The 14,071-nt window shown below is 33.7% G+C and overlaps 1 protein-coding gene across 1 annotated transcript in view; it reads left to right on the top strand.

Moving 5' to 3' along the window:
* LOC114345509 (zinc finger protein 501-like) overlaps window positions 1–8,334 on the top strand; it is a 59,016-nt gene extending 50,682 nt beyond the window's left edge. Inside the window, exon 5 of the mRNA XM_050653642.1 lies at window positions 1,098–8,334. Within this exon, the coding sequence (XP_050509599.1) occupies window positions 1,098–2,794 (1,697 nt within the window). The 3' untranslated portion in view covers window positions 2,795–8,334. The remainder of the gene's footprint in view (window positions 1–1,097) is intronic.
* The last annotated feature ends 5,737 nt before the right edge of the window (window positions 8,335–14,071 follow it).

The following is a 14,071-nucleotide window of genomic DNA, read 5'->3' as shown; positions in this document are numbered from 1 at the left end:
TTCCCCTAATATACTCATTTCTAATTTTATCCTTCTTTGTCAGTCCACTCATCCATCTAAGCATTCTCATTTCCGCCACATGCATTCGTTGTTCCTCTTTTTTTTTCACTGCCCAACATTCAGTTCCGTACATCATAGCCGGTCTTATGGCTATTTTATAGAATTTTCCCTTCAGCTTCATTGGAATTTTTCTGTCACACAACACACCACTCGCTTCTTTCCACTTCATCCTTCCAGCCCTAATTCTACTCCATGCATCTTCATCTATTTCTCCATTACTCCATTACCGATCCTAGAGTATACTCTAGGAGTATACCTCCTACCGATACTTGCTTTTCACAATCATTTCACCATCCAAAGATACCATTTTATTTGTAGTAACTCCATCTTTAAATGAACATTCAAAATACTCTGTTTTTGTCCTACTAGTAATCGAGTATAATATTTAGTAATCGAGTAAAAATACTACAGAATTAATATGATCTAGAAGGTACAGTGCCTATGTAGAATCCGTTTTTCTATTATTAAAAGCCCTTTTGTGTTCTGTCAACATCATCATCGAGGGCACAACTCTTCGTGAGTCTTTGCCGCCTTTACTATTGCTTTCCATGTTTGTCGGTCCTGTGCCACTAATTCCCATTATCGCACTCCCATTTTCTCTATATCTTCTTTCACTGCATCTGTCCACCTTTTTCTAGGCCGCCCTACAGACCTTCCATCTGGCCTTTCCCAGAACACATTGTTTATAAGGCGATTGTCGACGGTTCTGCCTGTGTGACCGACGTAAATTTTTGGACAGTCACCCACATGTCAGTTTGTAAACATTACTCTGTAATTGCTTTCTCTTACTTTAATTCTTTTTAAGTTTCCAAAAATTTCATACTTTTAACATGTACACTTGTAATTGTCAATAATATTGTGAGCTTTTTTGTATTGTCATTCATTATTCTCTGTTTTGATATTACAGGTCGTGTGGTGAAAGTCGACAAGTTATATAATGGAATTGTAGTTAGCTATTTTTTTCTAATTTATGTAATTAACTAACCATCACTACAAAGCATTCCCTAAAATTCATTGATCTTTCGTTTATATTTTAGGTCTTCATTACAAGAAGAACCAAATGGAAATAATGAAACTTTTACCTGAAGATTCATTTAGCATAAACCAGAAAAGTCTGAACTCCGAAGAAGTGACAATAAATAATTATATTTGTTCTAAAGATTTTAATTACAAAAATAATTTAAACGAACGTATGAACATCGAAACTGGAGAAGGATGGGAGATGAACAAATGTGAAATTTGTTTTAAGCAGTTTACTACAACAGGTTATTTGAAAGCGCATTTGAGAATACATACTGGAGACAAGCGTCACAAGTGTGAAATATGTTTGAAGCAGTTTTTTCGAGCAGATGTTTTGAAAAATCATTTGAGAGTGCACACTGGGGAAACCCCTTACAAGTGTGAAATTTGTTTCAAGCGATTTAATCAAAAAAGTACTTTGAAAACTCATTTGAGGGTACACTCTGGAGAAAAACCTCACGAGTGTCAAATTTGTTTTAAGCTGTTTACTACAACAGGTTATTTGAATGCTCATTTGAGAATACATACTGGAGACAAACGTCACAAGTGTGAAATTTGTTTTAAACAGTTTTCTCAACAAAATAATTTGAAACGACATATGAGAGTGCACACTGGGGAAAAACCTTACCAGTGTGAAATCTGTTTAAAGCAATTTACTGAAGCTTGGAGTTTGAAAGAACACTTGAGGCTGCACACTGAAGAAACGCCTTACAAGTGTGAAATTTGTTTGAAGCAGTTTTCTCAGAACAGTAGTTTGAAAACTCATTTGAGAATACATACTGAAGAAGCTTATGAGTGTGAAATTTGTTTTAAGCAGTTTAGTAGCTCTAGCAGTTTGAAACAGCATTTGAGCGTGCATACTGGAGAAAAGCATCACAAGTGTGAAATTTGTTTTAGGCAGTTTTCTCAGCAAAATAATTTAAAACGACATATGAGAGTGCACACTAGGGAAAAACCTTACCAGTGTGAAATTTGTTTTAAGCAGTTTACTGAAGCTTGGAGTTTGAAAGAACATTGGAGGCTGCACACTGGGGAAAGGCCTTATAAGTGTGAAATTTGTTTTAAATCATTCACTCGAGCATCCGAATTAAAAAATCATATGAGAGTGCACACCGGAGAAAAGTACACATGTGAAATTTGTTTAGAGCAGTTTAGTGCCTCAAGCAGTTTGAAAGAGCATTCGAACGTGCATACTGGAGAAAAACTTCACAAGTGTGAAATTTGTTTTGAGAAATTTTCTCAGAAACCTAATTTAAAACGACATATGAGAGTGCACACTGGGGAAAAGCATCACAAGTGTGAGATTTGTTTTAAGCCGTTTTCTCAGCAAAGTAATTTAAAACGACATATGAGACTGCACACTGGGGAAAAACCTTACCAGTGTGAAATTTGTTTCAAATCATATACTGAAGCATCCGTATTAAAAATTCATTTGAGAGTGCACACTAGAGAAACGCCTTACAAATGTGAAATTTGTCTTAAGCAGTTTGCTAAGAAAGCTGGTTTGAATTATCACATGAACATTCATACGGGACAAAAACCTTACAAGTGTGAAATTTGTTTTAAACAGTTTTCTCAGCAAAATAATTTGAAACGACATATGAGAGTGCATACTGGGGAAAAACCTTACCAGTGTGAAATTTGTTTCAAATCGTATACTCAAGCATCTGTTTTGAAAACTCATTGGAGAGTGCACACTGCAGAAACGCCTTAAGGTACCTACGTATACATATGCGCGCAGCATGTTTGTTATGGTTCCTCTACATAATCGGCGATTGCGATTACAATCGTGCTGGCGCTTGATTGTGTAGAGGGCATACTCGGCCCATGATCGTCCATGACTGTAGACGACCCGTGATTTTGCGGTTTTTTGGAGGCGCTTCAAAGGGAATCGTCGAGTAATAAATAATAAGTTAATGGGTAATAAGTAATAAGTTGTTTTAGTTGCGTTGACATTCCCACACGATTGCTGATCATTCATTTCCCGTCCAAAAAGATTGTGCTTGGGTTAAAAAAGGTGTTATCTTCTAGTTAGTCATACTAAAAAGTTTCTGCAAGCTTCTACAACTATCCCCAGTATTCAAAAACCTCAATGTGATGGCAAGTCGTATGTTAACTAGTATGGACTTTATGAACATTTGTTATGGGATAATAAATGTTGCGGTTCTCAAAAATATGAAAAAGGAAATCATGAATACGATTAAGATAAAAAAGTTACAGTATCTCGGCCACGTTATGAGAGCAGTTATGTGATGCTACAAACCATAATGCAGGGAAAACGAAGTATTGGAAGAAGACGCATCTGCTGGCTCAACAATCTGAGAAAGTGATATAATTGCAGTTCCGTCGACTTAACTTCCGTTCACTTTTCTAAAGTGAAAAGAACTGTGGTGATTACAAACCTCCTTAGAGACGGTACCTAAAGAAGAAGGACTTTATGAAAGTAGTGTCTTATTTTGCTACTAATGGGAATATTTTTCGTATCAAATAATTGAAATCACTCGGTGACATACGTATAAAGTTTTAGAATTCTCCAGAAGGTCCAGCCCATAATCCAGCAAACAGATTCTCCATAATTTCTATGGAAAAAAAGTATATCTAAATGCAAAGCGATGAATGGCAAATAGATGTTTATCGAATTGCGAAGGTTGATGCATCCAAACTCATTTGATTGATCTCGAACAAGCCTGACTTAAAGGTAGTTGTATAATATTTGTGGCTACTTTGTTCTATTACGATAAATAGTTCTTATAGATCTTCTTTTCCTCCATTTTTTTTCACAACTTTTCGTTGGGCCACATTGACATAGTCTGATAGATAGATAGCCACTGATCATAGACACTCATATGATCAGCCATCATCGAGGATAGTGAAGAGCAGGCATTAGATTAGTACGTGTTTTCATCACGATCCAATTTTTTTCGGTTTTTCAACGAATCCTTTGATAGTTCGCAATACGTATTTGAACGGGTTTGCGAAAGGTTTGTTGGTTTTGGCGCGCTTAAGTTGAATATTATTTCTTAGTAATGGAGTGGTCGAAAGGAAATATATGTTATCAAACTTATTGATGGTTAACGTGAGAAATCCTTAATGTGGGATCTTCAAAATAAGGACTATTTTAAATAACAACTTAAAACCGATGTCTGAATGGTTATAGTTAAAGACCACATGCAATTATTACAGTGAAGTTACCATAGTGATCTCATAGTAAATAACCAGATCCACGGAAAAGTAAAAAAAAAGGTTTTTTTTTTAAACAAAAGACAAATGTAAATGTTATTGATTGTTATGTGGATGCCGATTGGGCAGGTGAGCATTTAGATAGAAAATCTACAACTGATTATGTAAGGTTTGTTCCAACACGACCGAGAACCGTCACGAAACGGTAACGATCCTGCGCAGTAAACAAAATCCGTTCCAACAAAAATATGATCGTCATCGGATCGTCCTTCCCACTGTTCCAACAAGAATTGTGATCCTTCAGTGACGGTTTCATGATGATCATTTCAGTAATCGGGCAAATGCATGTGCTGGTTGGACTGACTTGCAAATTTTGAGCCTTTTTTCAAATCGAAAGCTGTCATCAACAAAAATGATGATAGATAAATCAGTTAACAGTCAGATAACCGTTCCAACATCGGTTTCCAAATTACCACTGGGCGATACAATTACGAACATGCGCACAACAAACGGTACAAGTAGTTTCGTGACGGTTTCTGGACCGTCCAAAAGTTCATGTTGGAACAAACCTGTAATAAGGTTATTTGGTAATGTAATTTATTGGAAATCAAGAAAGCAAAAGAGTGTAACAAAATCCCAATAGCACACGACGTACTCTGGACGTCCAACATAGGTCCATTTTTTGTCCTAACGTCCATGGACTATAAACGGACGTCCTTCGAGTGGAATAAATATGAACGTTCCGATGTGGACGATATTGGAAATAATTCAATAAAATATTAACTTAATTATGTTAATAAAATAGTTTAAATCGAAAACATTCAATCATATTTAATTCAAAATTGTATAGTTTAATATCCAAAACATGTTTTTGTTTTTATGTAAAGTGTGAAAATCTTATTTGTAAATTATTTATTACAATGTTGTTTTATTATTCTAGCTACCAAGATGATATAAGTTTGCTAATTTATAATTATAATAAGCAAAAATATAATTTTTTCAATGTATCCTTAGTGCAGACTAATTTTGAACGCATATTTTTGAAGTTGAACATACCTGCCCAAAATAGGTCCAATTTTAGTCCTAATGCCGATGGACTATTAATGGATGTCTTTCGGACGTTCGACGTTGGACGTACTTCGGGTTGGCATAAATATGAACGTCCTTTGGACGTCCGTGCTCGGCCGTCCATCATACTGGACGGACGTTATCTGGACGTCCATTAGTGGACATATTAAACTAATTTACGGGATGAACTATTAGCAAATATTTCAATAAAATATTATTAACTTATTTACGTTAATAAAATAATTCAAATCGAAAAGGTTAAATCGTATGGGTAATTGAAACTTGTATAGTTTAATATCGAAAACATGTTTTTGTTTTTATGTAAAGTGTGAAAATCTTATTTGCAGCTTATTCGGTACAATGTTTTATTATTCTAGTTACCAAGATGATATAAGTTTGCTAATTAATAATTCTAATAAGCAAAAATATAATTTCTTCAATGTATCCGTACTACAGACGGATTTTGAACGCATATTTTTGAAGTTGAACATACGTGCCCAAAATAGGTTTAGTTTTAGTGCTCATGTCTGTGGACTATATATGGATGTCCTTCGGACGCCCGACGTTGGCCGTACTTTGGGTGGAATAAATATGAACGTCCGTACTGGACGAAATACGGACGTTTTCTGGACGTCCCAAAATCGCCCCTACTACTTGATTTCTCTGTTCACAAAACTATAACGATAGGTGGTAGATTTTCGATTCACCGACCGATATCAGTTCGAAGTTGGAGAGTTGATCTCTCAGTCGTTGTCATCGTTAGGGCTCCCGCCTAGAGTTTTATTCGTCAACCACTTACAGTGGGCGATCATATTGTTAGAGCCACCTCAGAAAATTTTACTTTTGTTTAATAATGGTATGTAAGTTTTTTCTTTATACGGTCCACGTTGCCTTTCAAACTTTAGAAATGGATGCTATGTTTCTGTTGGAGTGATTAGTATTGAATATTACAGTTTTTATTTCTTCTATTTTTCTTGGTGAGATGTCTTTGGATTGCCCATGATATTCCGGTACCACTAGTGCAACGAACGCGCAGTTTTTAATAAATTCACAAAATATAGTATAGGACTGTCAGAATATCACTAGAGAGCAGTGGAAACTCACAAAGTTTATTAGAACTCTAAACACCAAGAATACAAAATAATAGGCACACGAGTTGCAAGCTAGGCTGGGCAGCACTGACAAACAATGGCATCTGAGTCACGCATTGCCACACATGCGTATTGCCACTATTGTCAGACTATTTATTGCACTGTCATAAAGTGTAACAAGACAGCCAAATGGAAACAAATGCATTAATACATGATACAGCTCAATTATATACCCTTCCTCTAAAACATTGAATTTTACTAGGTGGCTCTAATAATATGATCACTAGAGAGCGGAATATATGCAAAGTGCATATAGATGCATATATTGCATATTTTCAGACAACAAACACAACATTGCATATTTAAGCTAAACACGATTTATTTTGCATATTTTAAAAATAAATTATATAAAAGTTTAAAATTTTCCTCTCTTAGTTGGAATTTTATAACTTCTATATGAACGAGCTCGTTATTTATCTATCTATCGCTCATTATTATCTATCTGGACTTTCCCATTACTACCTGAATTTAACAATTATGGGTGTTCCCAGAAAAATATTATTTTATTAGCGTAGCAAGTCGTAGGTACCTACCTGCTTTTAAGGGTCTAATATTTATTTTGTCAGTTTCCGGCCAACATTTGTTTAAAGTAAACGTTGTATCGTATTTAGTGTTTTTGAAGTGATTGGTATATATTAAATTTAAATATGTCTACCATTCAAAAAAGTGCTTCGATAAAGTGTTTTCCCGAGTTAAAGCTAAGTGGAGACAAATTATTTTGCAAGGCCTGTTCCAAAATCGTAAGTTACATTCATTTTCACATTTCATTTTTTAAATGAGGAACTGACAAACAAAAGCATCATGTCCCACAAAAGAAATTTTTCTGGAAAGAGTGTTTTTATTCGACAAATTCGCTTTTACTTCTATAAAGACGGACATAGAGAGAAGCATCAAAATACAAAAATCCATCAAATTGTAGACAATTCCGCTGACTAGATCTAGTCGTAGATCTTACGACTTGGCAAATTAGTTTACTGCCTAAATTAAAATATTGTCCTATAACATCAGTAGATGTAGAACGAACTTTTTCTGTGTCCAAACACGTTTTTAGTGATAGAAGGGAAAAGTTGCTAGTTGAAAATTTTGAAAAATATTTGATTATAAATTCATACTATAATTTAGATTCTTAATTTAATTATAATATCAGTTTTTGTGTGTCATTTCATTTGTTTTTATGTGAAAAATAAATATGTATTAAACATAAATGTAGGTTGAATTTTTTAAACATAAATGTTTATATTTAATATATTGTTTTATTTTTGAGAATTTTTAATATGCATTTGCATATTTAGACAAATTTAGAAAAAATGCCTGCATATTTGTAGTAAAAGTAATGCATATATGCGCATATTTTGGTAATGTTATGTTGCATATATTCCGCTCTCTAATGATCACCCACTGTATTTTCATAATGTAAGAAATTATATTATATACGAATTAAAGTATAATATACACTAAGCACCAAAATTAACGCACCACCTTAAAAATGGGACATTTTTGATGTCTTGTATTTCTTAAACCTGTTGTCCGATTTTCGTAATTTTTTTAATATGTTATAGCTTTATTCTTCAAGAATATCGATGTAATAATATTGTTGCTAACAGTGGCGGCTCGTATAACTTTAGGAAGGTAGTGCCAGAATCCGGGCAGCTGCCTAAATTTTTTGTGGCGGTTTTACGATATGGTCAAAAAGGATATAAAATATAAATAAAAAAAAAATAGGCGCAGATATTTTTATCTTATATCTATATATTTACTATTTTTGGGATGCCAAAAAATGTACCAAAATTTATCAAAACAGTTCCGTAAATTAAGTAATTAGCAATAAAATAAATTCAACTTACCACCAGTATTTACTGCTGATGTACTTTTTTTTTTGTTTTTTTCATCACTAGGTGGGGAATCTGCAAACAGACGTCGGAGGTAAACATTTCCAACAGTGCTGGGTTCCTGAGCTGAAACCTCATCAGTGTCACGTCGACCAGTTTGGCCCTAAATCGGACCTCCCTGCCCTCCGTAACTCCGATGTGGCCGGGACCAGCTAAACCCCACCCCTCTCATACTAGGGCATCAGGGTGGAATCGCCCGTTAGGGCATGACTTCTCCCCGATGTCCTTCTTTTGTCCGATTCTCAGTCGCTCGTCATCACGCATCAGCTTCCGTCTCTCACACTCATCCGACCACCACGTCCTTTAATCCTATGCTGTCAATGTTTCATTCTTCCTACCACTGCTGATGTACTTGAAGTTTGTTGTTACGATATGGTCTCTAGAGCCTATTTAGAAAATTATAAAAATAACACTATTCTATTATTTACACACACGCACAAAGTTATTTAATATCACTTTTAAAGTTTACGATATGTGAAGTCCATCCTTCTTTCTTTTTTGGAGGCAAAGTTTTCAATGACTTTATTATTAAAATTGTCAATGCCATTTACAAAATGTCTTTCTGTAGACAGCATACCTAAAGCACTTAGTCGTTCTTCCTTCATGGTATTTCTGAGGAATGTCTTAATTCGTTTTAGCATTGAAAAACAACGTTCTGCTTCAGATGTTGACATGGGAATGGTTATTAATATACTTAAAAGTTTAACGGTTTCTTCAAATGTACATTTTAAACCTTCATCATTTAATAAAACAGATAACGGAACAGCCCCAGAGGTAGTACTTAATTCGTCTCGCTGATACAATACTTGTAATTCAGTTTTAAGTCGAGTTTTGTTTAAAAATAAAAATTGTGTGCATGTTTCATTAAGAAATGATTCGGGGAACTTATCCTTATAAGCAGAAAACTTCTCTGACATAAATAAATGAGAAGCAACTAAATGTCTGGAGAAGGTAAACCTTGTTTTTATTTGCAACAAAACTGCATCGCATATCTCTAAGGCTTCCCGTTTTCTGCTGGGCCTGTCCTCTTCAATTCGCGCCTTTTTTTTATTGGTTCATCATTATCGGTTTGTCTCTGTGACGTGTTTATTTCTTCTTGAATACTATCCATAATGACGTCCATTTGCTCCCTTATACCTTGAATTGCTGCTGCAAAATTCTCCAAATCTTTTTTCACTTTGACAGAATCAGTGCATACTTTTTGCAATTGATGAAAAATAATTTCTACGTGAGGCATAATTTTATTAAAAATAAATAGCCAAAATACAAAATCTTTATCCTGGAGCTTTAATTTGTAACCATTTGCTTGATTAATGGAAGACAAATCACGTGAAGTACTTTGTATAATGTCCATAACTGCAATGAGGTCTTTTCTATTTTCATGAACAGTATGAACACTTCGTGATTGAAAATTCCAACGTGTTTGGGAAGATTTTGGCAACCTGCTATTAACCACCTCATCCAAAATTTTTGTTCTTTGAGGGGACGTTGAAAAGAATGAGCACAAACCAGATAAATTAGAAAAAATATCCTAGCCTGCTTATTGATGGAACATGCACTTGTCATAATTAAATTCATTTGGTGTGCATAGCAGTGAACGTAATTTGCAAGAGGATATGTCTCCTTAATAATTTTTTGCACACCATTTAAGCCACCACTCATAACAGATGCGCCATCATAACTTTGAGCGATTAATTTGTTTGGAGTATGTTTTAACAATGGATTTAAAACATTTAAAATACATTCAGCGATTGACTTAGCATCATGTCCGCCCGGCACGTAAAATCTCCAAAATCTCTCAACTGGTCGTCCTTTACACAAATATCGAAAGACTATAACTAATTGAAATTCACCAGCAACGTCTGTGGTTTCATCGGCAATCACTGCAACATAAGGAGAATTTTCAATTTCTTTCTTAATTTCCTCGTGGTAAACATCTAACATGCACTCCAGTAGTTCATTTTGTGTTGTTTTTGATGTACCTTTAAAAGATTTGGAACTTTGAATGTGAACCTTTAAGTCGTTGTCTAATTCAGCGCTAAAATTGACCAGCTCCTTAAATATGCCTCTGTTGTCTGAATTTTTCGTTTCGTCGTGACCTCTTAGAGCTAACTCAAAAGCTCCACAAAACCTTATACAATTTATGATTTGATTCAAGACATATCGATTCTTATCTACCTGTTCATTATGTTTAATTAGAGTATCACGATAAGCTGAATTTAATTGGGTTTTTATATTTAACTTACCAAGCATTGAAAAGCTAAAAACGTTATTCATGTGCACTTTAGATTTTTCATGGGATTTCAATTTCTCCCATATCCCACATAACAATGATGTTCGCATCATGTTCTAAGCATATACTACCAACATTCGTCGGAGTATATTCTTTTTAGTATATGTGTAGTACAAGCATAGCATCTACCTTAAAAAACATTCTAAATTTCATGTTCTTTGCATATACTTCAAAGTATATTCTCGTTCCGAATATACTAAGTATATTCGTGTACGTAGGATCTCGGAATATTCGTAAAAGTTTATTCTTAGAATATACCTTTATCGAATATTCTTAACACATACTTATAAGTACATTCTTAACACATACTTATAAGTAGATACTTTTAAAATATCTTAAAAATAATTTGTATGTATAGGAAGTATAATATTAGCCTTATAGATTATCAACTTCGTTATTTTTTAGAATACATAATTAATAAAATTTATGTATGTAGGTAGTATTGGACGAATTTCATTTCAAAATTGTTGTAGGGTAAAAAAGTTTAAACATTAATTGTATTAACGTTTACATAGATACTATTAAAAATTCGTTTTCATAATTGAAATGACTTTACCATTTCGAGTTTATCATGAATCATTAGTATTTTTACATCCTTGGAATTTGAATTTAGGTACATTCAATTCAATAGGCCATTTCGCAGAACCAAAACGTGCCAAAATGCACAACCAAAGCAACCAAAGGCTTTGGCGTTGCCAACCGTCGAGTAAGCTTTTTCCGTCAACTTACCTTAAAAATTCCCACTTTTATAAAAAAACTTTCCTCCTGTTTACAAAATCTGAGAAGATATGTAGAATTATTTTCAAATATTTTGATTTTTTCTTAATATTTTACAATTTGGACTGGAACAATAATTCCCTTTTGAGTTAACTTTTTCCCTTTATCACCTTTTATGTTGAAAATTCCCGCAAAAGGGAAATTTTTCTCCGTTTGGCAACACTGACCACCGATTTTGTTATTCCACAATACATTCATAACCCCCCCTCTCCCCATCATATTCTGACCATTTCTATTCTTACCTGAATGTATCAGGGATAGGAAAAAACCGTAAAATATGAAAAAGAAAACAGGCACTATTTCATTATTTGTATCATCTATGGATCTATGCAGTGTTAAGGATGAAGGCGAATGATGTAGTACTAGGACTAAAGAACATACATAATCTGTTTATTTTGTTTGCGGTGCTTCAAAGTACATATAATCTATTTTGATAACTCAATATTACTTAAATAGGTAAGTACATATAAGTATTATATAAATTTTAGTTATTTATTATGCATAGTTTAGTTTAGCTAAATATTATATAATGATTTATATAAATAACTAAAATTTATAAATATGTACTTACTTTTTAAGTAATATTGTAGAATGTAGGTACTAACTACATTCTCATTTGCAATTAAAATATGTAAATAGATATTTGGTAGAACCAGTAGAACCTAAGATGAGATTAGGTGATGCTGAAAACATACTTCTAAGCAATATAGCACTTGATAGCACTTTCTTAGAATATTCTTAAAAATATAATATTCTTCCCATACAAAGATGTGCGGTAGTACGTTCTTAATATATAAATAGAAGGTTTATAGCACTTCTTTGGAATATTCTAAAAAGTACCTTCTTGGTATAAACTAAAAAGATGTGCGGTAGTATGTTCTAAGTATACACATAGAAGGTTTATATCACGTCCTTGGAATGTTCTAAAAAGAACATTCTTGGTATATACTGAAAAGAAGTGCGGTAGTACATTCTAAGTATATACATAGAACGTTTAAGTACTGTAATGTAGTATATACTCAGTATCTGCTCTGCACATTCGCAATGGTAATTACGCACATTCTCAGTATATACTTTTTCTGAAAAGTATGTTCTATGAATCTACTAAGAACATGAAATTGTTATGTGGGATATGTACAAGATCATCGGTGCCTTTGTTTGACCAAGTCTCGTCACCTCCAAACAAAACGCATACAAAACAGAAGAGTTTATTAGTTTGTTCGCAACCACACAACCAGCTATTTTTATCATAAATAATTTTATTAAACTTACGACAGCGAAGTTTTTGTCCATTTCCACTTTGTTTTTCAATTTTTAAATCGGGTAAAGGCCGACCGAGTTCTTTAATTTGTAGTTTTTTTTCTAACGAAAAACCACCAAAAGAGTTTTTTAGTATACTAATTTGATTCATTGTCAATAAATAAATTAAACGTAGAAAATAATCAAAATATTATTTTTATACCTACGACACCCACGATCACAACGCACTAACTAATAATTACAAATTAAAAAATATAGTAGAGTATAAACACAAATATACAATACAGTAGTAGACAATAAACACAATAGCGTCAAGCGAACGCGTAAAGAAACTAGAAATATGTAGATCTAAAACATTGTATCTTAAGATCCACTAACTTCCTTTTCGAGATTTCGAGCCTGGCACGGAGACTCCAATTTAAACGTATGTTAAAAGTGCAATACCGCTCTCTCTCTGTCACTTACACAGGATGCTCATACAATCTTTCTCTTTTCTCACGAGCCACTATGCCGTTCGGCACTGGGATTTTTATGATTTTCATCCTTTATCCGGTCAGCTGTGGGTGGCCAGAGTCGGTAGATTTGCATTGCGCTACACAGTTGCCAGATTTGATATAATTTATAAAAATAAAGAGAAATATTCACACAAAAAATAAACTGGCATTAAAATGTTTTTAAGATAAAAAATATGTTTCTGCATAGTTAGCAAGGTAGTGCCATGGCTCTATGGCACTACCTCACGGGCCGCCACTGGTTGCTAAACAGATAAGTGTCATTGTATACCGGGTGTAACAATGATACTGTGTTTTTTCCTCAAAGTTTGGAACACCCTGTGGAATATTCTGGAGTATATAAAATATTGAAATTAAAACTAAACTGTAGCCGTATGCTTTCTTAACATTATTCTTTGTGACTCATTAGCTTATATTGGATAATAAAAAAGTTAGGTACTTTAACAACTAGCCATGTTCTTCATCAATACAGGATGTTTCTAAATAAGTGCGACAAACTTTAAGGGGTAATTCTGCATAAAAAAATAATGACCATTTGCTTTATAAACATATGTCCGCAAATGCTTCGTTTCCGAGATACGGGATGTTGAATATTTTCTTACAAACTGACGATTTATTTATTGCTCTAAAATCGGATGACATATGCAAATGAAATTTGGTAGGTTTTAAGAGATAGTTATTGCGCATTTTTTGGCATACAATTAAGAATTTTATATTCACCATTGGCGTGCATTCGGGTCATATTTGACGATTTATTTATTGCTCTAAAACCGGATGACATATGCAAATGAAATTTGGTAGGTTTTAAGAGATAGTTATTGCGCATTTTTTGGCATACAATTAAGAATTTTATATTCACCA

This window comes from Diabrotica virgifera, chromosome 6 (assembly GCF_917563875.1).
Source record: "Diabrotica virgifera virgifera chromosome 6, PGI_DIABVI_V3a".
Taxonomy (NCBI): domain Eukaryota; kingdom Metazoa; phylum Arthropoda; class Insecta; order Coleoptera; family Chrysomelidae; genus Diabrotica; species Diabrotica virgifera.
Note: the sequence above shows the minus strand (reverse complement) of the source record. Positions and strands in the feature narration are given on the sequence as shown.